Source organism: Balaenoptera acutorostrata, chromosome 19 (genome assembly GCF_949987535.1).
Source record: "Balaenoptera acutorostrata chromosome 19, mBalAcu1.1, whole genome shotgun sequence".
Taxonomy (NCBI): domain Eukaryota; kingdom Metazoa; phylum Chordata; class Mammalia; order Artiodactyla; family Balaenopteridae; genus Balaenoptera; species Balaenoptera acutorostrata.
The window spans coordinates 13,950,465-13,974,559 of NC_080082.1; the positions used below are offsets into that span (position 1 = coordinate 13,950,465).

The window sequence follows — 24,095 nt, forward strand, 5'->3', positions numbered from 1 at the left end:
GGCTGGGGCAGGGGGTCTGGTCATCCCTGGAGGCCAGTCGGCCTGTAGCTCGGCTCTCTGGGAGCCCGCAGCTCTGCCCAGGGTAAGACGGTTCGCAACCAGCTCCCCTTTGTGGACTCCCTCCTGTGCCGCCCAGCCCTGCTTCGGGAAAGCAAACCTCCCCTTCATCCACCCTTCTCGGTCCACCCTCGCCTTCACCGGGAGCCCCCTGCCCAACCCAGGTGCTCCAGTTACGGTGCAGCTCTGGCTCCTCACTTGCCCACCAGTGGAGGGAATCCAGACAGAGATAAAGACTGAAAACCCTCCCGGCACACAAACCTGCCTTCCTAGAGCAGGTGATGGCGGCCGATGGCAGGTACTGTGGGTCCCCCCTTACCTGAGGGAGGCTGATGTGGGGCAGTGAAAGCACACGGCGCAGAGGTATGGAAAGATGAGAGCAGCAGGCCTCCCCACAGGCTCAGTTCTGGGACTGAGACCACGCGCCCCTCTCCCCTGCCCCCTCCTCGGCAATCGTCTGCCGTCAAGGGCTCACTGCAGAAGACCTCCCAGGACCTCTAGCGCTGACGGCCGGTGCCTCTGCTGGGCCGTGGGGGTCTGGGGCCACCTGTCCCTGTGGCCTGTGACTAGAGGCCTGTGTCTCTGCCTTGCTGGCCACAGCTTTTCTCCCTGCTCATTACTTCCTCTCCTCTCATTTTCTCTCCAAAGCCCCCAACGGAAGCTGCAGGGTCAGCCCCAGGGAGAGCTGAGTGGACCAGCCCCCGGAAGGCTGAAGCAGGGGAGGGTCTACACCTTCCTTGTTCCGGCTGTCTGTGCTGTGGCCCAGCTCATCTCTCCATGTGAGGTGGGCTCTCAGCGAGAGGAACCAAGTTCTTGGCCCCTGACATCTCACCCCTCGGTTCTCCGGGCTGGCATCTGACCTGATCGTGTGATCTGACTATAAAGAAATCTTCGGAATTGAAGCGGGGGGCGGGTGGTGGAGGGGTTGTTTTTGTTTGTTTTGGAGAGTGGATGGAATGAAAATTGGAGTGAAATAAAAACTGAGGCAAGGATATGAGAAGGAAAAACAAGCCCCATTCTTACGGAAGACTGTCCACTTTTGAGCAGGCCGCATTAGTATTCCAGGCAGTGGAGTCAGGACCACACAAAGTCAGAGCTGGAAGGGACTAACACGATCCAGTCCAACCGCATTTTAGGGAGGGAAACGGAGGTGAGGAGATGCCGTGGACTTGCCCGGTCCCACGGGGAGAGGGGGCAGCGTGGAGCAGAGGCCTGTCCTGTCTTCACCCGGGCTGCTTCCACACCGCCCCTCAGCCATCCCCGCCACTGGCCCATTCCTTCTGGATGGGGCCCTGGGTGGGTGGGTGAGCAGCCCCGGGGCAGCCCGATGGGGCAGGTCAAAGTCAAGTGCATCCAGACTGAAGAATAAAGCACACCCTATCCCAGAGGCACTCCCACTGTGCAGCGAGGTCAGACCTCCTGTGGGGTTTTAGATGTTCTGGAATCAGACAGAGCTGATTTCCAGTTCTGGCTCCTGGCAGTGTGACCTTGGGCAAGTTATCCTCCTCCCGCCTGAATTTCCTCTTATGTCAAACTGGGGATAATGAAAATCACTCCAAGATGACCAGGCAGATTCCTTAAGGCAACAGATGCAATGCACTCTGACCAGCGCAACTACCCCATAAACTGGTTTCTGCCTCTCCTTCTCCCAGACACGTGGCGTCCGGCACACAGCAACCACCACGGTTTCCAAAGGATGCCAGCGCTGGGGGCGTCAGACAGGCTATCACTGGCTCTCTAAGCTGCTGTCAATTACAGGGGCCTCTAAAGTGGCAGCCCTCATTTCTGGGGCAGACACTGAGGGATGGCCAATTTCCAACAGAAGGCCCTCCTTCCCCAGGGCAGGAGAGCACAGCCCATCATGCTGGAACGTGAGTCAGAAGAGGAACCCATGGGGACTGGCGTCTCCCCACCACCCTCAGGGCACAGCTCTTGGGTTTGGGGCCTCCCCCAACGCGGAAGGCTCTGTTGCCACCAACTAAATCCCTTTACAGCAGAGAGATGAATCCCTGGGCCCAACTGGCCGACCCGCCAGACCATAGTGACAAGGGCTCCTGGGGAGAGGAAAAGTTGAGGGAGTGCTTCCGTGGACCGGGTGGGATGCGGGATGGAGAGGGAAAGGGACATGATGGGACAGCAGGGCTGCTGCTCCCCGAGGCAGAAGAAGCCAAAGGCAGCCTCGCCCCAAGTCTGCGCCGGGGCACTGGGCTCAGGCCGCCCGTCAGGAGCAGCACCGCCCACGGTCACCGCACAGCCCCGGAGCCGCTCTGCTCATCCCTGATACCGGCCTCGGCCCGTTTCTCTTCGGGGCGACTCAGCGTAGCCCCGCAGAGCTCTCTCTTTTGAGAGATTTGAGAACCTCTCCCGCTCCATTTCTCCTGGGATCTGGACCATGAAAACAAATGAAATCCTCTCCCCATCCCCCAAAGCCCACCACCCTCAAATATAGTCGTGTCTGTTCCCTGGTAACACCCCTGCTGGTGAGGGTCCGAGCGCCCCGACACAGAGTGGGTTGATGGGCCGAGTCTCGCACCAGAGAGAAGAGCTGATGGCCCCCCTTCCCTCAGGACTCAGCAGAGGGCGGGGCAGCTCTCGCGCTCCCGCCCACAGGTCTGGACACTTCCGAGATGCACCATGGGGTAGAGGACAGGGAAGGCGCCGGGCTACTCTGGACTGGGGTACATCGCTGCTCCCATGGGGGACTTTAAGTACCTTTGTCAGATGCCCCCAGATCACTTCTTAGACCCGTCTAGCTACCCCCCACTATTCCCGCCTCCTAGTCATGGCCGTATGTCCCACTGGGTGCGACAGCCAGACCACACTCTCCGTGCAGTTAATGGATTCCGGAATTAGAAACTCTACCACTGCCGTGAGTAATGCCCTCACTAACCTACCTTCCAAATTTTCTAGAATCTGAACACATAAGCCTTAAACTCCCATCCACAATTTCTCTTCATAGTTACTTTGCAACTAGGGGAGGGGAAAGAGGGGGGACTTCTCCTGGACTGAGAATGTCTGCTCTAAGGTGTTAAGGACACCCCAGCTCCGAGATGTTGAGAAGCCTCTGGGAGGCTGCCTCTGGTGGCCCCAGCAGGTGTGCCCCTCTGGATCTCAATGGAATCGGCAAGAAGCTGTGGCAGTGAGAGGCCCCAGTGCAGGTCCTCTGCTGCTGATGCCATTTCTCCTCCTCTCCTTGGACCCGGGGCAGCCAGCTGGGAGCCCCTCCACCGGCGACACTGCAACACAGCCCACTGACGATGGGCTCCCCACTCTGGGCAGTGCTATCTCAGGGGTGCTGGGGGGCTGATAGAGGGGGAGAAAGCACAGGATGGGGTACCGGTCCTGCTGCCCACTGTCTTCCTCTTGGTTTTTCTGTGACCTGGAAATGGACGATGAACCCCCAACAGCCCCACCTACTCTGGCCATCTGCAAAGGGCCTGTGTGGTCCTAGAGACAGGCAGGGAAACAGGACAGAGACCTGCTTCCATTCCGGCTTTTGCGGCTGAAACTGAGGCAGGAAGGACGTGGGGCAAACATGGAGCCCATCTTCCTGATTTCAGTGCGTGTCTCTGCCATTTTCACAGAAATTATAACCAGCGTCGGAGCTAACGTTTACCACGTGTTTACATGTGCTGCGCCCTGTGCTGAGCGTTTGACATTCTCGATCTCGTTTAATTCTCACAACAACCTGAGTGGGTGGTTCCACCATTACTTTCGGTTTTCAGATAAGAAAAGCGGGCTCAGAGAGGCCATGTAATTTGCTCAAGGGCAACCAACTTTTTTTTTTTTTTTTGGCCCCGCCATGCAGCATGGGGGATCTTAGTTCCTGACTAGGGATAGAACCCGTGCCCCCTACAGTGGAAGCGCGGAGTCCTAACCACTGGACTGCCAGCGAATCCCCCAACCAACTATTAAGTGGCAGAGCCAGGACCAGACTCCTGGACAGCCTGGCCACCGGGCTGCACTGTCACTCGGGAAAAAAAATATTACCGGAAAGGAATGCCCCTCAAAGTCACAACAAAATTTTAAATACTGAGAGTAAACTTCATAATGAATAAGACCTACAAAAAGGACCTCGAAGCTTTACAAGATGACCCAAATGGGGACAGGCCCTGCTCCTGGGCAGAAGAGTTCAACAGAGCGAAATGCCAATTTCCCCCTAAAGAACGTGGGGTGATGCCCAGGTTGTTAGGAAGGGCCAGGATCAGATCAGGAGCTTTGCTCTGCCCCTTTAAACAGTGGTCTACGAGGCATGTGCAGACAGCACTGGCCCTTTGCACAGGTTGGAGCGGTTAGGCTCTGGCCCGTGGTCCATGGTGAGGAGGGGTTAGAGCTCCTGCGATTCAAGCTCAGGTCTGGTGGCTGGCTGTCTGGGACGCTACGTTCCCTTGGAGGGGCACCAGACATCCTCCCAGGTCTCTTCTGAGACTGAGACTTTTTATTTTTAATTCTCCATGTTTCTTTCTTTAAAATAGATTTTATTTTTTTGAGAAGTTTTAGGTTCACAGCAGTATGGAGCAGAAGGTACAGAGATTTCCCACGTACCTCCTGCCCCTGCACGCGCACAGCCCCCCCCCCCATCAGTCTTCCTCACCACGGCAGAGCATCTGTTACAGTCGATGAACCTACGCTGACACATGGTTATCCCCCGAAGTCCATAGCTGACATGAGGGTCCACTCATGGTGTTCTACATTCTGTGGGTTTGGACACATGTATAGTGACACGTACCCACCATTACCCCCTGAGGATTTGTTTTTTTTTCTTTTTGGCTGTGCCGCATGGCATCTTAGTTCCCTGACCAGGGATCGAACCCACAGCCCCTGCAGTGGAAGTGAGGAGTCTTAGCCACTGGACTGCCAGGGAAGTCCTCCCCCCACCCGCTGAGGATTTTAAATTCCGGTTAGGAGGCAGTTGTGCTTGAGAGTAAGATGAGGATAAAGAATCACCGAGCCACCCCCTCCCCCCACCCCCCTGCAACTGAGCCAGCCGCACCATCAGGAACATGGAGAAGACCTGTCCTCTGCGGGCTCACGGGCAGAGCCCGCCCCGGCAGCTGCAGGCTCGGGAGGCAGCCGACAACTGGCATCTTCCGGGCAGGGGAAGAAGCAGCCCCGCCTCCCACCAGGGTCCAGCAGGAAGCTCTGTGCACGTGCCACGCATTCTGCACTGTTGAATCGGGGTTGCATTTTCGCTTAAAAACAAGTCATTGGATCTCCAGCTAACCGGAGGATTTCTACTCTAGTGCCAAGAATATTAATTTGACACCTGCAAATTCTTTCTGACAAAAGGGATTTTCAGATAAAGTCTGCAAGAAGCAGGCGGTACTGAGGAAACAGCCGCTTATCCTGAATAAGGAAAAGCAGAGACAACCTGAGGATGCCAGACGGGTGTGGACTACCAAGCTGTCACTGGAGCGGGGGGAAGGGGAGGCGGACAGAGAAACAATGGCACACAAGACACCCCAGTGAGGCCACGTGCCAAGGGGACTGTGGAGCATGGTGGTGGGGGGCAGAGCTAGGTCTCTGAGGCTCTGCCCCTCCCTGTGCCCAGCTCTTGCATCATTAACACCTGGGTACACTCTGTCCCCCAGGGGCCAGTGGCTCTCACCAAGGGTGATGGGCACATGGGTGTATCACAATCATCCTGGGAGAGAAAAACACTTGCAACAAACATGATAAATGGAATGTCCCTGATATAAAAAGAGCTACTGTAGATCAATAAGAAAAGTGGACAAAGGGTCAGGGGGTTGAGGGAGAACTTTTTCAGAATTCACACACCCCTCTCCACACCAGACTGAGAGAACTCTTCTCAAGAACTTGTGGAACAAGAGAAAAAGGCATATGGGGATGACGATACGACTAAACATGAGCTGGGGTTCTGATGCGGGCGGTCAGGGCCACAGGTGGTGAAACACAGGCATGGTGGTTAAGCAACTAAGAGGATGGGGTTTGGAGTCAAACAGATCTGGTTCTGAGTTTGGCTCCACCACTCCATGGCTGTGTGCAGCTTAACCTCACCTCCCTCGGCCGTGTTTTCTGAACTGCAAAATGGAAATGATAACAGTATTTCCCCCACAGAACTGTTGAACTTTCTCTAGATACAACAGCTAAGGGGTCTAAGCACAGTTCCTGGCACTGTAACGACCTCACACAAGTCAGCTGTTACAAATGGGCTAACCTGTGCCTTGAGGCCCCAGGCTGGATATACGGCCCTGCGCAGGGTGGGCCACGGTTAAATTCCATCGGCGAGGGGGCTCTGTGAAGCCCTCCCTAGGAAGGGGCCTCTCCCCACCAATCTGATTGTGGTCCAACTTGACTGGATGGCCTTACAGAGTCTTGCACCCCAGGGAGCTCCAATCTGAGATCAGGGCTGTGCCTGATCCCAGGAAATACTGGGAAATTCTCACAGACAGCACTTCCTAGATACCCTGGAAAGGAAGCTCACTCCAGGAGAAGAGGGACTTTGTCTTGTTCATGGCTGTATTTCCACTGCCAAGTACACTGTACCCTCTCATGGTCACCAGATTCGGCGGGGGCCATTTGGGACGTGATTCTGGTGAAGAACCAGGATGCGGCAAAACCACAACTCGCCACTGATACTGAGGGCCCTAAATCCCTCCCCCGGAGAGATGGGAAAGCAGGGACGTTCAGGGCTGTTCCAGGAGCACCCTCCCGCCTCACCCCCCTCCGGTCACTGTCCCTAGGAGCAGCTGCAATCCTCTCCCCACTGCAGGCCCACAAGACGGGCCCCAAAGCCCCACAACATCTGGCACTTCAGCAAATCGAGCTCCCACAGCCGCAACCTGAACAGAGCCGTTTCATGGACTGCGTCTCCTCCGGCTCCCTTCAAATGCACACGCACGCAAAGACCAATCTCGAGCAAAGAAGGCTGGATGGGCTTAAACAACTCCATTTAAAGGACTGAAAACTCAGCTGCTTCCACTGCAGTCCTCGAGAAGGAACCAATCAGCAAAGCTATTCTCTCCCTTTTTGTATTGAAATGAGGGCCGTGACTGTGCAGTGAGTCAGTCCTAACTCAGGCAGAACTGGGCCATGTCCACCTGGGCCTCGCACTGCCGCGGTGGTGGGGGAAAGAGAGGGGGTTGGCGTGTGTGTGCACACGCGGGTGTGTGGTGGACAGGCAGGAGGGGACACGGGCAGACTCCCAGACCACCCGCTTTGGGTTTTCTGGAAGTGCAGAGACCCTGAGAGGACCCAGAGGTGGACACCTGCCTGTCTGCATCTCTCTCCAGCTCAGGTTCAGGGAAGCAAAGTCAGGCTGCAGGACAGCTGCCCTGGGCTCCACACAAGCCTGGTACCAGCCCGGGAAGGACCGAGGTGCCTCCTGCCATGGGAAGTCATGAGCCACGTCCCTCTCCCTCTTTCTCCCACCGCTCCAGCCCGTCTGCTCTTGGTTCCTGCTGGGCAGCTGGGAGGTCTGCAGGTGCACGCGAGCCTGCTGCCTCACGGAGCCCACAGCTGCCCGGAGCCCCGAGGAGGGAAGAAGAGGGGAGGAGAGGGGCGGGTCAAGGCGGCGTGGGCCGCCAGCGGCCAACCCACAGCCTGGAGCCGGTACTGGCGGTACTGGCGGAGGGAAGGGATGCTACCCCGGCAAATGGCAACACCCAACGACAAATCCTGCCCCTTAGCTGGGAAGCAGGGGAGTCCTGGTGAGGAAGTCCACGGAACAGAACGCTGCCGGGAATGGCGTGGGGAGAGGCGTGAGGCTGGAGAGGCCCCTCCCCCACATGGCCGGATGCAGGGTCCTGCTCCCCCTGCCCCACTCTGAGACCCCCCCACTTGGGGTTACTCCTGCTGCCTGGGACAGGGCCAGCCTCTCCCTTTAACTTTTGGTGACCCCAACAAACGCAAAGCTTCAGGGTCCGATTTCAACCTAGAGGTCAAAATGGAGTCCAGCTGGAATGAATCACAACTGACGCTCCCTCAGTGCTTAGCGGGTGCCCAGCACAGCACCCGGCATTTTTCGTGGGTCATTTCGTTCTCACAGCCCCGTGTGCTGTCACTACCCCGCCGGACAGAGAAGGAAACTGAGGTGCGGAGCCGGGCAGTGACTTGCCCAAGTTTGGGCAGCCAGGCGGGCTGGACCTTGCCCTTGGGCTCCCCATCACCACTCTCCACGGCCTTCCAGGGACAAGGAGCTCCCCGCCGGACTGGTTTCCTCGCCAATGCCCTGACCCAGCGCGCTCTTCAGAAGGGCCCACAAAGAAAGAGTCCTTATTTCCAAAGCTGAGGGCAGTAAACAGCTTTTCCCTTAATGGATGCACCTCACCAGGTAGGAGGAATAGGGTGATTTTAGGGGTGTTGATTTATGAGAACAACAACAACAAAATGAGCACCCCTCAGCTACACAATCCCATCAAAAGGACAGGCTGGCAGCCAGGGCACAGAGGAAGGGACACTGGTGACCTACCTCGTCGGATTCATCTGATAGCGTCTGGAGTAGGATAGGGAAGAGGCTGTCTGTGTGCCGGAACATCTGGAGAGCAGAGAAGCAGGGACCCACGTGAGCGCCCCCACTGCAGGGACCACCTCCCACACCCCCCTCAAGACACCGAGGGCTCCTCAGGCATCTGCCACTTCTCTCCTGGTCAGGGTTTCTCCAGAACTGCAACGACCAAAATCCTACCAAGCACGGGCAGGCCCTCAAAAACCACCCAGAGGCAGCCCCCTGGCTTGGAGGGCTGAGGGGCCCGGGGGCTCACCTTCCGGGGGGTCTTGATGTAGAGGTGGTAGAGCCACTTGAGGACAGCGATCCTGGTCATCATCCCGATGGCCATGTCGCTGAGGTGGCAGTTCAGCACCTGCACAATCCCGTCGAGGTGGAGGGTGACCGGGGCCCTCTCGGTGCTGTGGGTGAGACCAGGAAGGAGCCCGGTTGAAGCCCATCAGGCGCCCTCCCCTAGAGCTGCGGCCGCACCCTGGCCCCGCACGCTGAGGAACGCACGCTCAGCCCGCTGCCCCGGGACAGTGGCAGATGGCACACACCGCGCAGAGCGCGCAGAGGGCTTCTCTCCCTCCGCTCCCCTCCTCCCTCTCCAAGGTGGGAGCTCCGACAACCACGTCTGGGGAGGAAAGCCATTCTGCTGGGCAGCCGCCCGCTTCCCCTTGTCCTCTTTCCCGCGCTAGCAGGCTTGCACCGGAGAAAACCTCTCTGATGTCAACCAGCTCTGCCCTAGCAGACCTCATGGTTGAAAGGCTGTTCAGCGCCCTCAGGGCATTACGTCCAGACCCTTTGTTGATAAAACAAAACCACCACGTCCAGAGAGTCCAGGGGATGGCCCCGGTAACACCCCTTAAATCCAACAGGTCCTTCACCAGGCACCCAAAGAACACTTCTCCCGTGAGGACAGGGATCGTGGCTCTTCACCTCGTCACACTCCAGGGCACTCAGCACCACGTCTGGCCTGGTTGAGAGGCCTTGAGAGTTGCCTGTGAAGCTGTAACATTCTGGTTTGAGTCGGGGAAGAGGTGACACAGCCTCAGCCTACAGAATGGAGCTTGTTCAGAATGGCTTTGCTCCGGTGGGGCACAGGCTCCCCGCTTCCCTGGCCCAAAGCCTTGCTGGTCTCCAGGCAGAGAAAAGTCCCGCCAAGCAGCCCCAGGAAGGTTGGGTGCTGCTGGGACACTGACACTTAGCCCTCTGCCCAAAGCATGGTGTCCAGGCATTGGCCAGGGTTGTCAGGGATGGGGACGGCAAGGACAGAGGGCCTTAGGATGTCAGGGAGGGGCTCCTTTCCCCTCCGATGCGGGACACTATCGCTTGCCTGTACAAAACGGCCTTTCCCTTTCGTGGTATTTCCAGGCTGCTCAATTATTCATTTGCATCAGGAACTCGATGCCTGTGCTTTCCCAATTCGCCTGCAGACTTCCTGAAGCTCATTTGAAGTGAATTCCTAAAGGGCATGATCTCAGCTCTGTTAAGTGCTAAACGGAACTGCTGTTTAATATAGTTTGATGATTCCCCATGGTGCTCGTTTCGGGGCTGCAAGTGGGCACTTTTATCCTCTGGTGGTTAGAGGCGCTGGGCGTGTGAGTGACACGGCCCAGCAGACCTGAGCCTCTGGGTGGGGCTGCCACTGAGATTTCCCCAAGAGCCATATGTCTGAAAGTTCTGGGGTCTTCTGAGGATATTCAAGCATCTGGGTTCTTTGGTAGCCTAAGACAGATGGGGAAACTCCCCCACAGACAGACAAGTCCAGGGTGGCAAATGCAGCCTCCTGGACAATCTCTTAATCTCTCTCACACTCACGGTCCAACAGAAACATAATGCGAGTCACATATAGAATTTTATGTTTTTTGGTTTTATATTAAAAAGTAGAAAGAAAACAGGTGAAATTAATTTAAATGATATATTGTAATTAACCCAATATACCCCAAATGTCACTTCAACACAGAATCAATATAAATATCAATATATAGATTAGTAATAAAGCACATTATATTCTTTTTATGTCCGGAGTCTTTTAAACCCAGCGTGCCTTTCATGCCTTCAGCACCCTCAGCTCAGACGGACCACGGCGCACACGCTGGGCAGCACGTGTGACAGGCTCTGCAGTGGCAGGCTGGCAGGCCATCCCAGGGCTTCCCAATCATTTTCTTTTCCTCTCTGACAATTTCCTAGACACTCCTCTCCCTCCTCCGATGGCCAGGATTTACTGTCTAATCTCCAAGTTCCTCTTTTCCCCATTGCACTGGCCTCCTACTGGGCTCCTTCTGGGGTGCTCTGTAAGCTCCTCTCCTTGGGTGGGCAGGAACCCATGGCTGGAGACACTTCAGAGGCCTACCTGCAGCCCAAGGCCTTAACAAAGCGAGCTCGGAAAGCAGTGGGGAATGAACGGAAGCCCCTTCCCTGCCTGCTCTTTCCTGACCCCGTGAACCCAAGGTCTGCAGTAAGTCCCTTTCCACAGCAGGAGCTGCCACGTGGGGCCCAGGGTGCTATGAGTGCCCCAAGTCTGGCAGGTCGCTGCCACATTCTTAGCTGAAACAGCCCTCAGGAGGGAGGCCTGGGGGACTCAGGGCTGCACTGATCTAGCACAGCTGTGTCCTGCTGGTGGGGAGGAAGGCAGTGCCAAACCCAGCTCCCCCATCCACCCTGCAGTTCAGGCCCAGTGGGGTGTATGAACCTTGATGGGGTAGGGGAGACATGATGACACACGGCTCGATAACAGTGATGATGGCGATGGTACTCAAAACGATGATAACTCATGTTCTGGATAAATACTCTGTGCCAGGCATCATGCTGAGCTCTGTACCTGCACAGCCGCATTTACTTCCCTCAAGGGCCCTATGCCAGCAGCGATGTTGTTCCCATTCTGGAGACGAGGGAATCAGAGCACAGAGACATTAAGCAACGTTACACAGCTGGGGAGCGGCGGAGCTGGCAATCTGAACGCGAGCATCCGAGCCCAGAGTGGCCTCCCCCACCACATGGCACTGGCTCCTAATGGGCCGCACTCTAGAGAGTCCACGGCAGCATCATTTCCGTGCGCGAGAGGACACTGGGGAAGCCTGGTGCTGATCCTTGTTGCGGGGGGCGCTCCAAATCCAAGTGGCCCAAATAGGATCCCAAGATGCCAAGGCTAGACAGTCGCTCGGCCAGCCGGGCTCCTTAACTCACAGTGGTCCCGAGATGCTCCTGGCCAGCTAAGCATCTCTACTGAGGGCAGAAATCGATGCCCGTTATGGCATCTCCCTCAGGTGGCACTGTGTTGGGGCCAAATAACAAAGGAAGGATTTCATGGAGCCGGTGTGTAAACTGGCAGCACTCTGTGTGCTAACAGTCTCTGACTTTCCCCACAGCAGCCCTCCCCAGACACGGGTACCTTTGGACTGATGGTGTGAGGCATGGGTCAGCTTCAAACAACCAAGAACTTCATGGCTGAAAGAGGCCCCGTGGTTCACATAAACCATGCACAGATGCACAGATGATCAAAGTCCTTTGATGCACAGATGAGACAGTATGGGACCTATCCGAGGCCATGAGGCATGGAGAACTCACTCCCTCAGCTGGAGATGCTCTCCCTGGTCCCACTTCCCTTGGCTGGCTGGAGGTGAAGGCCATGGGAAGCAGGCATAGCCCAGGGCACCAGGGAAAGGGAGGATAGATGATCCTGCCCGCCTCTGAGGGGGCAGCTCTCAGCTGCTACGCCGGGTGGGTCGGCTGCTGTGTGCTGGGCTCCGCGCGTGCTCTGTGGGAAGCCGGGACTCTGGAACCCGGACCCGTCCTAGAGCGGGCACGCCGCACCCTGTGCTCAGCTCCTGAGCTGCTGGGCTGCAGCCGGAGGTGCGTTCCCTCTGCCCTGGCTTACCTTACCCAGAAAGAACAGAACGGAGCTCATTCACAGTTTAAAACACATTTCTGCACCGGTTCCAAAAAGTCTAGACTAGTCACTCTTGAGGGCTTTTGAGTTATTTCAAGGTGTCTCCAAAACTCCATTTTCACGGAGCGCTTTCTCATAAAGCATCTCATAATGAAGGTCTTACAAGTATATGTACTACGACTTCTAAATGAATGGCGCTACTGTGGCTATTAAAATATCGATTTATTGAATACAGCTTCTGATACTTCTAATACCTCGTGATAAAATCCAGCGCTTCTCTCTGGGAAGCAGCACTTTATTTCTGTAATGTCTAACCCTTGATGGCACTCATATGTTACAGCTCTAATCAAATTAGAACAAAGGTAAATCTAAAACGGAACTGTTGCTGAATTCAAAGTTTTTTTATAAAAGATCTTTACTAATTCTTTCAATCAGCAGGTGCTATAAGTTGGGAAGCACTGATTTCTAGATCTTTCTGCTTGCCTTATGCAGCCAGCTATACCAGAAGACCTGTACTAAATGTCCCCGATGACACTGGTCCTCAGCGAGGCCCAAGGCTTCAGAGTAGAAGCTTATGCCCATGGCAACACCTGTCTGGGGCTCCTGTATCAGGTCACAGGCCAACATGCAAAGCTCCTGCAACTCTCCAACTGTGACTAATGAAGCTCAAATGCGTTGGCCTGGGAGTCAGACAGACCTACTAGCCTGAATTCCAAGCTGGTCACTAGTTAGCTGAGCAACTTTGGGCAAGACGTTAACCTCTCTGGGCCCGTATCCTTACTTGTAAAATGGGGATAATGACAAGGTTCTTGTAATAGTAATTGTAGCTGAAGTGTGTGAAGTGTCTTCTGTGGGCTAGGCATCATTCTGTGTTCTTCACATGCTTTAACTCATTTAAGCTCCATACCACCATGGGGTGAGTAGATCATCACACCCAGTTTACAGATGAGGAAACGGAGGCAGGGAGAGGTTACGCTGCTTGCCCAGGGCCCCACCGCCAGGCATGGTGAAGTCAGGATGTGCGCTCAGGCAGTGGGATTCCACGGCTCAGAGGATTCACGGTGATGAAGAACGTGCCTGGTGCACATAGCAGCATTAGACAGGGAGAGAGGGAGAGAAGGAAGGGGAGGGACAGAGACAAAGAGGTGTACACTATTCTTCCTTAACCCCTCCCTCAGCTGCAAGCACGCTGCCTCCATCCCTCTTCCCCTGCCTTCCCAGGGAGTCTGGTTTCCAGCTTCGTGTGCATTTCTCGTGCTCCTGGAGGGTGGAGGAACCCAACCTCCGGTACCTGGAGCCCTTCCTCACTACAATGACCTCGTAGCCCCTGCTCATTCAGATGGCTCTCCCCTGTGGCTACTGTTCACCCGGGGCCGCGTGGAGCTTTCTCAGCATCTTGGGACAGAGGGGACATGAGGAGGGAGAAGAGGCTTACGCTCTTGGGTTGGCAGTTACTCTCCCTGTGTTTAGGTCCAAGTGAGGATTTAAAGATTAAAAAAAAAAGTCTGGGGTGCAAGGATTGGCTTTGAGGAGATCCCTGAACCCCTGAAAGTGTATTCAGAGTTTTGTGCATAAGGGAGAGGGCCCAGAGCTTTCATCAGATTGAGTGTCACCTCGCTGACAGTGTTCTGCCAGGGGGGGATGCTCCTTTGCCATGGGAGGGGACCCCAGTTGGCCCGCTGCCCTAGGCTGGCCTTAACTTAGTAAAAGTGGCACCCGCGGGCAGTGCCCTGGGCGAGCGGTGCATCTGGAAAACCACAGGGTGGGTTTTGTTTCTCAGTGTCCCTGGAAGATGCCATCTTGCCCAAGCTCAGTCCCCCTCTGGCAGCACCAACTGGCGGAAGTACGCACCCCACCCTCCTGTCCTCAGCTGCCGTCTCCAGTGGGTGGGGGGACGGGCTCAGGTTCCACGACTCTGAAGGCCGCCCTCCTCTCTGGCATAGCTAGTGACTCAGATCGGCAGCTGCCGCGAGGAAACCTCCGTTCAAGGGAAACAAAGCACTAGATAATTTGTTCTTGTTTGGTTTTTTAATTTCAAAGATAGGACTGGTGTTTGCTGCTGAACGACGGGTATAAATCAAGGCACTGGTTCCAGCCAGGTGGTTCCCGGCTGCAGCACAGGAACCAAGGCCTCCTTTAGGCAAACGGACCACCACCTCCCAAGTGAGGCAGCGGAGTCGTGCCCGCCTCCACAGGGTGGTCGGTTATGTCTGGTCTCTGCTCCTCCTGGACCTCCCCAACCCCCAGGGAGCATGATCATCACCTCCCTGTGGCCTAGGTTAGTGACAAGTCTGCAACAGGCCCTTCTGTTGCCCGTTTTGGCCCCCTCCCTCATCGATCCTCCCCGGCGCTGCCAGAGGGGCTTCTAAACCACAGGTCTGCCCCCCTCACTCCCAGGACCTTCAGAACTAAAGCGATTCCTCTACAGAACAGGCCAGTCCCCCTGCGTCTCCATCCAGACCTCTCCCCCGAGTTCTGGAATCCAATATCCAAACCTGCTTCCTTAACCGCTCCTGGGGGACACTCAGAGCCGCCTTGAACCCAGCTCTCGATGGGCCCGCTCACACATCCGTTCCTCCTTCCGCCCCAGCTTGGGAAATGATACCAGGATGCCCTGATCTGGCTCAAGCCCCAAATCTAGAAGTTCTTCTTTCCCTCATTTTCCTCCTCTCACGCCATCCCATCCCTCGGCAAATCCTGTCAATTCTACCTTCAAAACAGATCTCAAATCTGTCAACTTCCTCCATATTCTGCTGCCTCTTCAGTCTGAGCCTCTATCCCGTCTGACCGGGATGCGGCGGTGGCCCCCTGACCAGTCTGCACCCACCCGAGTCCCTCCTAAATCCATTCTCCACACAACAGCCCCGACCTCCTGTCCCTCCTCAGCCGTAAGTGGAGATAACGCTACTACTGACCCCACGGGATTTAAACATCAGCAAAACCTAATGACGCAACACAAAGTGTTGGGCACAGCCGGGCCCCGGAAGGCCTCCCCGAGCGTTCATGGCTGTCAGCCAGTGTTCCAGCGAGCCTCAGCGGGGGCGCCAACGCTTGCCCCCAACACCGTCTGAGCCCCCAGCAAAACCATCACTACCCTTTCCAGTAACTTCCTGCTTACTTCTCTGCCTCCCCACTGGAGAACCTCAAGATCAGGGACCACATTCAGGGGCCGTATCTTTATCTTGGAACCTGCAGGGCTGAACACAGGCTCTGGACGTGTGTGATGACTAGCTAAAAACCAATAAATGAACAGTGCTTATTGCCTTGCTTGAACAATGTGGGAGAGGTCTTAGGAATAGTCCACATTTATAATCAGTATTCACTTTGAAAACACCCACAAGGTCCTCAGAGATAAGAATAAAAAAATGATATAAAAGGAGAAAAGATCCTAAGGGTCTGAGGAGAAGAGAGTCTCTTGGGGTTGAGTGTATATTTTCTCTTCATGAGTGACCTGTCCCCCCAGGGTCCACATTCAATGTTGAATTCAGAGGGAAGAAACCCCTTATAGGAGAACCTCCATCTATTCCAGCCCCACAGCCAATTCTGCCCAAGGAAAAAGTGACATGGGGCAAGTCCAGGGGACGCAGACAGGGACAGAATGGTGATAATTCCCTCCCAGGGGAATGTCATCATCCTGCAGAGTATGGCAGGGGCTGGCAAGGAAGAGGATTACGTCGCTGCACCATTACAGCCTGCACTGCCCCCACGTGGAAGGCTGCACCATTACAGCCGGCCTGGGCGCCTGGGAAAGGACAGCTCCTGCATCCCAGCCTATGCACCCTCCCTGCCTGTGCTCTGGACTCTCCTTGAACGGCATTCCCCTGGTCAGTCTCATCAGCCTCGTGTTATCCTGGACAAGCAAAAGGGGCTGGGCAAAGGCATCTGCAAGTGTCTCCCTGCAGTCATCATGCATTAGCTACGCTCTAACAACTTGTATTTACTCACCTCAAACAGCTTCTAATCCCTCCCAAGAGGCCATGTGTCCATCAGAATCGGGTTGGGTGGGCTTTCTTAGTATCCTTCAGACTCCCTCATCAGGCACTTTCTGTGTCCCACAAGTAGCGGCCCCAAGCAAAGTTTGCCTCAGGGCTTTGCTGCAGTCTCTTGCACCCAGGGAAGATCGAGGTTGCTCACTTTACACAAACAGCTCTGGCCAGAACAAACCACTTACCCGGCTGGAGTGAAGACACTGATGCCGCTACTGAAGGTGGAGTCACAAGAACCATCGGGCCCTCCTGGGGAAAGAAGGAGGCACAAGGCATCATGATAAAGGCTGTTGGAGTCTTTAGAATGAACAAGACCCCTGTCACCCACCCAAGTCCCTCCTAAATCCATCCACAAGGACACACAGACCCTCTAGTCCCCCACACCTTGATTCTGGCTCTTGGAAAGGGATGTAACTCTGGAGCCCTGAAGACCCAATGCCTACTCATTCCCCAAAGCTTTTGGACAGTACCCATGCTTGTAGGTTTTTAGGCACAGTGATCTCACAAGGAGGCAGTCTCCAGGGCTGAACCTATCTGGGAAATCTCAGAAGGCGTTGCTGGTTCAAGGGCCATGGATGTTAAAAGTGACTTCTGGAACACTCAACATCATAAGCCATCAGGGAAATGTAAATCAAAAGCCCAATGAGATACCATTTCACACCCACCAGGTGGCTAAAATAAAAAAGACAGATATTAGTAGCAAGTGACAGTGAGGCTGTGGAGAAGCTGGAACCCTTATACATTGCTGGTGGTAATGTGAAATGGTGCAGCTGCTTTGGAAAAACAGTCCAGCAGCTCCTCAAAAGGCTCCAGACAGTTAGTTACCATATGACCCAGCCAGTTCACTCCTAGAGAAATGAAAACTTACGTCCACATCAAAGACTTGTACACCATGTTCATAGCAGCACTATTCACAACAGCCATTAAGTGGAAACAATCCAAATGTCTATCAAATGATGAATGGATAAACAAAATGTGCTGGAGCCATACAATGGGCTATTATTTGGCAATAAAAAGGAAGTACTGATCATGCTTCATGGATGAACCTTGAAAACATTATGCTAGATGAAAGAAAGCAGTCACAAAGGATCACATATTTTGATCCCATTTATATGAAATGTCTAGAATAGGCAGATCTATATAGACAGAAAGTAGATTAGAGGTTGCTGAGGACTAGAGGAGACAAGGGTGTGATGGCCATTTTCTTAAATTAAAAAAAAAAAAAAACCTTTTAAGATAATTTTAGATTTACAGAAAAGTTGCAAAAATAGTACAGAATTCTCGATATTCTTCATCTAGCTGCCCCTAATATTAGTATTATACACACCCATAGCTCAATTGTCAAACCAGAAAAGTGGCATCGATACAGTATTACTAACTAAACTACAGACCTAATCCAATTTCACCGCTCATGTCCTTTGTTCCAGGATCGAATCCGGAACCCCGCGTTGCATTTAGTTCTCCTGTCTCCTTGGTCCCCTCCAATCTGTGACAGTTCCTCAGTCTTTTCATGTCTTTCATGAACATGCTTTTGAAACCCTTGGTCAGTTACTCTGTAGAACACCTCTCCATTTGGGCCTGTCTCATGTTTTCTCATGACTAGGCTAAGGCTATGCATTTTTGGAAAAATACTTCTGAAGTGATGTGCCTTCTCAGTACATCAGATCAGGGGTACATGATGTCTATCTTTCTCTTTACTGGTGATGTTAACCGTATCACCCAATTTATGGTAGTGCCTACCAGGTTTCTCCCCTGTAAAGTTACTATTTTTCTTTTGGTAATGAATAAATATCTTGGGGAAGATACTTAAGACTAGACAAATATCCAGTTTTTTTTCCCCTCAAACATTCCCCCGCTGTTTTTATCGTCCATCAGTGGGTGTCGCCTACAATTAGTACTATGGAGCTTGACTAATGGTGATTTTCTATATTCCTCTTTCCTTCTACATTTATTAACTGGAATTCTTCTATATAGAAGAGCTGTCCCTTCTCCGTCATTTACCTATCTATTCATCCATCCATCCATTCATTCATTTATAACATCATTGACCCATACATATTTATTTTATTCTGTGGGTTACACATTAAAACTATCATTTATATTGTTTTTCAAATGGTACCAGCCCTGGCCTCTTAAAAGTTTTAAATTATACAAGTAACACATAGTCTTATGTTAAAAATTCCAAACACAACAAAGCAAAGCCCCCTTCTCTCTCATTTATTTATTTATTTATTTATTTATTTATTTATTTATTTGGCTGCGTTGGGTCTTTGTTGCTGCAAGCGGGCTTTTTCTAGTTGTGGCGAGCGGGGGCTACTCTTCGTTGCGGTGCGTGGGCTTCTCATTGCAGTGGCTTTTCTTGTTGCAGAGCACAGGCTCGAGGCGTGCGGGCTTCAGTAGTTGTGGCACGTGGGCTCAGTAGTTGTGGCTCACAGGCCCTAGAGCACAGGCTCAGTAGTTGTGGTGCACAGGCTTAGTTGCTCCGTGGCATGTGGGATCTTCCCGGACGAGGGCTCGAACCCGTGTTCCCTGCGTTGGCAGGCGGATTCTTAACCACTGTGCCACCAGGGAAGTCCCTGCCTTCTCTCTTTAACCTTCAATCTTACTTTATGGGCAGGTAACTCACTAATTTACTGGTTAGGCAAGGGTCCCTCTCGTCTTTTCCCAGTCTTACTTTTTCTTTTGTAAACATAAATGGGATCAGAGTCTATCTTCTGCAACTTGTCTTTTTCACTTCCTACTGTGTCCTCAAGCTGCGCAACTCCAGTTGTAGACAATGGATGTCCGAAGTCCCCCCGTAAAGGGGGCCTTGAGTTCCATGCTGAACAGAAAAGCTCCGAGCTGCCGCCTGTCCCCTCTGGTCTCAGAGGCCCTCTGCGGGACAGGGCACAGCTCAGAGGGGGCAGGAGGAGCTGTGGGCGCCAGCTGGGCCTGCTGAGCCGCCCGCTGTCGACCTGAACAGGCCTGGGGAAAGGTGAGGAGGACACGCGGGGTAGCCTGGGCGGGCCAGCTGGGAGCAGCAACTGGGGCTCCCTGCCGCTGGTGGCCCCCCTCTCTCTTGCCTTTTGGAAACACACGCATTTATAGATGAAATGATAGGATGTCAGAAACCGGCTTCAAATTAACTTCAATTGTTTCCTAATTTTCAGTCTTAGATATCACCCTTGTGTCCTTCCACATGGGTGTGGGCACTTCTCCAGGATCCATTAGAGGGGGCTGCTGAGGTGGAGGGTCAGACACCTGCTGCTTTAATAGCTGTCGCCAAGCTGCCCTTTAGGAATGTTCTCCTGAGCAGTCATCCCCCCAACCCACCCAAAGCCTCACACTGGTATATTAGTAATCTTTTAAGTGTTTGCCAAGTTGATGAGTAAAAATGAGACACTGTTTTACTATGCAATTCTGGGATACCCAGGCAAGCTGAGCATCTTTGGTTGCCCTTTTGTATCAGTTCCCAGACTCAGGAGGCCCTGGGCCTGGGTCTGAGCCTGACTTTCGTACTCATTCACTGTGTGACCTTTGGCAGGTCACTTGCCTTTGCCCCCATTTCCTCACCTGTATAATGTGCTAACGCCACTGCCTGCACCAGAGGCTTGTTATGACAGTAAAGTAACATTTGTTAAGATGAAAAACCTGACCCACATTTATATTTATTTCCTAAGGAAAAATTCTTAAATGTTATGATACACACTGCCAAAGGTATCTACCAGACAACGTATTTAATGTATTTAATGTATTTACTCTCCACCTTCTTCCAGTAGGAATGTCTGTTTTTTCCAAAATCTCTCCAGGGAATGTGTATTTCTCTTATAACCACAGTAAAAAATGAGGGTGGGGTTAGGGGAGAGTGGAAGCGAAGGAGAAAGAAAAGATCCAGTTCAAATAACCTCCATGAAGCCCGGCCCGGTGCCCCCAGTCCTCTGTGACCACGTCCACTGTCACACGATCACTCATCTGAGGATCTGTCCCTGAACTCCTTGCAGGCAGGTCCTGGGTCTGATTCACTTGCGTCTGCAGTGTCCAAGGAGGGTGCAGATACACGCAGTCCCATCAAAGCTTTGCAAATGGGTGGATTCCATTTCATGCTCACCCACGGAGGTCACCGGTCTTCCACTGGAAACTGTATTTATAGATCTGCTCCTCACTCACCACGTAAACTTCCATCCCTGACCCTCTCTGATCCCTCATTTAGGACTCATCAGGGGCCCATTACCACCTGGGCAAAGCTGATGATAAAAAGACAAGCAAAAGCCCTGCCCCTGACAACCTTGCTAAGTAGTGGGTCTCATTATAAACAGACATTAAAACAACTTGACACTAAAGCACCTGTTATTGGGAGTGTGTGGCCTATGCCGTGTGCCAAGAGCTTTACATGCAAAAATTTCCGAAACTCACAACCACACATAGGTTCAGTGTTATCATTGTTGCCATATTCAATGAATAAGGAATCTGAGGCATAGAAAGGCCAAGTGGCTTGTCCAAGGGCAACAGATGTGAAGTCAGCAGGGCCAGCATGCACAGGCAGGCAGTTCTGACTGTGGACTCCAGTTTGTGACACCTGAGACAATCAGGGAACGTCATGGAGGGGAACTAGGAGGGTGCATCAAGCGCCTAGGAACTCAGAATCGGAGAAAGGACACTGCACTGTGGACCCCCCAAGTGGCAGGGCAAAGGGGGAGCCAGAGCAAGTGGAGGGGGCTGGGAGCAGTGTGACACGAACAAGGGCCTGCCCTGCCTGAAGCCTCGTGGTGAGGGGAGAGGGAGAAGCACATGCATGTGCAAGCGTGTGTGTGCGTGTGCTCACATGCAGAGGGCTTGGCTGACGGGCCTCACTGTGGGGCTTGCCCGGAGGTGTGCAGTGGAGAGCGTGGTGTGCTGTGGGACACACAACACAGGCTGAGTCAGGGACAGGGGCACTAGAGGAGGGAAACCAGACAGGAGGTTCCTGCCTTTGCCAGGCTGGAAGAGTGGAGCAGAGTCAGAGTGAGAGTAAGCAGTAGGGCTGGATGAACCCGTGGACTGAGTAACTAAATCCTGACTCTCCTGGATTGCTGGTACCTTCGTAAAGTGGTGGTTAGTTACAAGCTGAGCGCGTCTGGAGTGGATGTGGAGCCCCAGAATTAGCTGCGACCATCTCTGGGAACTACTATAAAGTGAGCTCTGCATCTGCTGAAGTGCTGTTTATGAGGCAGTAAAATCTGAAGGCAAGCTGCCTGAATGTATCCTGATTTAGGATAAGATTCTCCTGAGCCGGGAGCTGTTTTTAGGAATGCTTAGGAAAACTGTCTAAAAGGTTAAATGGGCTGCATTGGCCGGGAATCGAACCCGGGCCTCCCGCGTGGCAGGCGAGAATTCTACCACTGAACCACCAATGCTCCAGCTGAATGCTGCTCTGCCCGCAGCTGTTTTGCTGCTCTGGCTCACAGTGGCACTGGCACGGCTGTAACCTGACACCTCAGATGGTCCAGCATGGAATGCTGCTCCATTCTGCCGGCCAAATCCATGGGAGGAGGCCCACTGGGGCACACATGCCTGACATTCTGCTCTGATGAAAGGCAACAGGGGAAAAGGCTTTAGAAATTCTTTTGGCTTCTGGGGGGCAGGTTCCAGGCCTCAGTCTGTTAGCCTTAAAGATCGGAGTAGTTTCTGCATCAATTTACTCTTTGGCTGACTCTGGAAAGGAGAACATCACTCCAGAGCCGATTGGTGACCTCTCAGTGACTACAGAGGTCCAAGAGATTAGAAAAGTCTAGACTTCTAGAAAACATTTAGAGAGTCAAACACCAGACTCCAATCAGCATAAAAGTGGTTTTCTTCATGTTAAGGATAAACAAGACATCAACGTTAAAGGAGTTTGAAGGAGAGCAGAATTCCCAAGGACCAAATAAACCACAGCTGGAGCTTCCTTAACCCTCCCACCCTAAGAATGACTGGCACAGGAAAGGCAGCCAGCTTCCGAGTCACTGGATGTCTACCGCCAAGACTCAAGTGAACCCTGCAGACTATACTCCTGCCATGCTCCAAACCTTTCTACATCGACTACAGCTGAACCCAGAAAAAGAGTAAAGAAAGCATTAATGCTCTTCGAGGCAGAAAGGGTTAAGAGCTGTGGGTTCTGGAGGCAGACTGCCAGGGTTCAAAGCTGCCAGACTGCCAGATGCTGGTGGTGGCACTTATCTTCCCTGCACCCATCTGCAGAATGAAGATAACAGCAGTTCCCACCTCACCGGGCTGTTATTAGAATTAGGAGTTAAGATATGGAACGCAGCCCTGGCTGGTTGAGTGAGGCCCCAGGTCAGGTTCTACAACCTCTGGGTCCCCGTGGCCCTCCCTGGGAGGTGAGGGGCAGGAGGCAGAGACCACTTACCACTGGCTGTTCCCTCCTGCTTTGCCAAGGAGTCATCAGGGTTGGGCTCTGCCTGCTTCTGAACCACTGGCTTGGGCTCGTCGGGCTCGTCGTCCTCGGGGGTGACCAGCTTCATCAGGCTCTGGTTGCACACGTTGGCCACCTCCTTGATGCCTGAGTCCACTGATGTAAGGAGCAGCCCGATCCAGGGCTATGTTAGTGGGCAGACAGGCAGGCAGAACTGAGTCCCTGTTCTCCCTGCCACGCTGGGGTCCCCGCAAGATGCTCCTATGTCTCCTCACAGGGGCCCTTCCTGGTGGACCTCTCATCAACAGGATTTCTTCCACCCAACGTGGGGCAGTGTGAGCTCAGAGACTTGGCGCCTTGGGACCTGGGAGAGCCTCTCCAGATCTGTAAGTAACCAGGTGAGGTTTGGGGATGGCGGCATTAGCGCCATGTCCCTGGTGCTGCCCTGGTTCTCCCTGTCCATGTTCAGCTCCACCTCTTGCTGCTTCGATGCCTGGGGAAATGTGGAGGTATGATGGATCCTAAGGGAGTCCCCATCCCCCACTCCAGGGTCCTGCAACTTTATGGCCCCCTTTGGGGCTGCTCTTGTTTCCTCTCTCCAGAGTGAAGGATACTCTTCTTGCGGTCATCATAGGCCAGGCAGGGCAAGACAGCGGTCAGGATCCCAGAAGAGTAGGGCAGCATCACCCGGCCGGCCAGCTGGATGAACTCCCGCATCCAGCACATGGCTGTCAGCTGGATCAGGTCGTCTGGAAGGGGAATGGGCGGGTTCCAGGGGGTCAGCATGAGCAGCCAGAGTGCTCCTCCCACCGACCATGCCCACAGATGGGACTGGAGAACTGGAGGGCACCTGAGGGCTGGCACAGCTTCTAGCCTCACCAATACTCTCGCCCTTGCTCTTCCCTTCCTAAGGAACATACCGGTACCAGGGTGACATGGAATTACAATCCTGCGGCAGATTGTAAGAGTAGCCACAATTCTCTGTCCCTCCTGTGTCCACTCCCCCATAATGGGGCTCTGTGGCTTCTCTCATCAAGAGCTGGAGTTTACTTCCCCCCTCCTGGTATCTGGGCTGGCCCTGTTATTTTGTCCAAGAGAAGGTGGCAGAAATGGTGGTGTGCCTGGTTCAAGCCTAGGCCTTAGAGGCCTTGCTCACGTCTATCATGTCTCTCGGAATCCACTGATGCCACATGAATGCACCTGGGCTAGCCCACTGGACGATGAGACACCTGGAACGACTGTTCCTGTTGCCACAGGTGACAGCTGGCAACAGCCAGACATGAGTGACACCTCAGCCGACCCTCCAGTTGACTGTAGGCAAATGACTGAGCCCAGCCGAGC

The 24,095-nt window shown here is 53.6% G+C and overlaps 1 protein-coding gene and 1 non-coding gene across 3 annotated transcripts in view; both read right to left on the reverse strand.

Annotated features, from left to right (window-relative positions):
• Nucleotides 1-24,095, reverse strand: part of VAC14 (VAC14 component of PIKFYVE complex) — a 98,744-nt gene that overhangs the window by 58,340 nt on the left and 16,309 nt on the right. For both annotated transcript variants that reach the window (XM_057534721.1, XM_057534722.1), the window contains exons 8-12: nt 23,369-23,503; nt 22,749-22,901; nt 16,570-16,633; nt 8,781-8,925; nt 8,489-8,554 (exon numbers count right to left, since the gene is read on the reverse strand). In XM_057534721.1, the coding sequence (XP_057390704.1) occupies nt 8,489-8,554; nt 8,781-8,925; nt 16,570-16,633; nt 22,749-22,901; nt 23,369-23,503 (563 nt within the window). The remainder of the gene's footprint in view (nt 1-8,488; nt 8,555-8,780; nt 8,926-16,569; nt 16,634-22,748; nt 22,902-23,368; nt 23,504-24,095) is intronic.
• On the reverse strand, nt 21,686-21,756 carry TRNAG-GCC (transfer RNA glycine (anticodon GCC)). The gene has a single exon. It is a non-coding gene; the product is annotated as a tRNA-Gly (tRNA).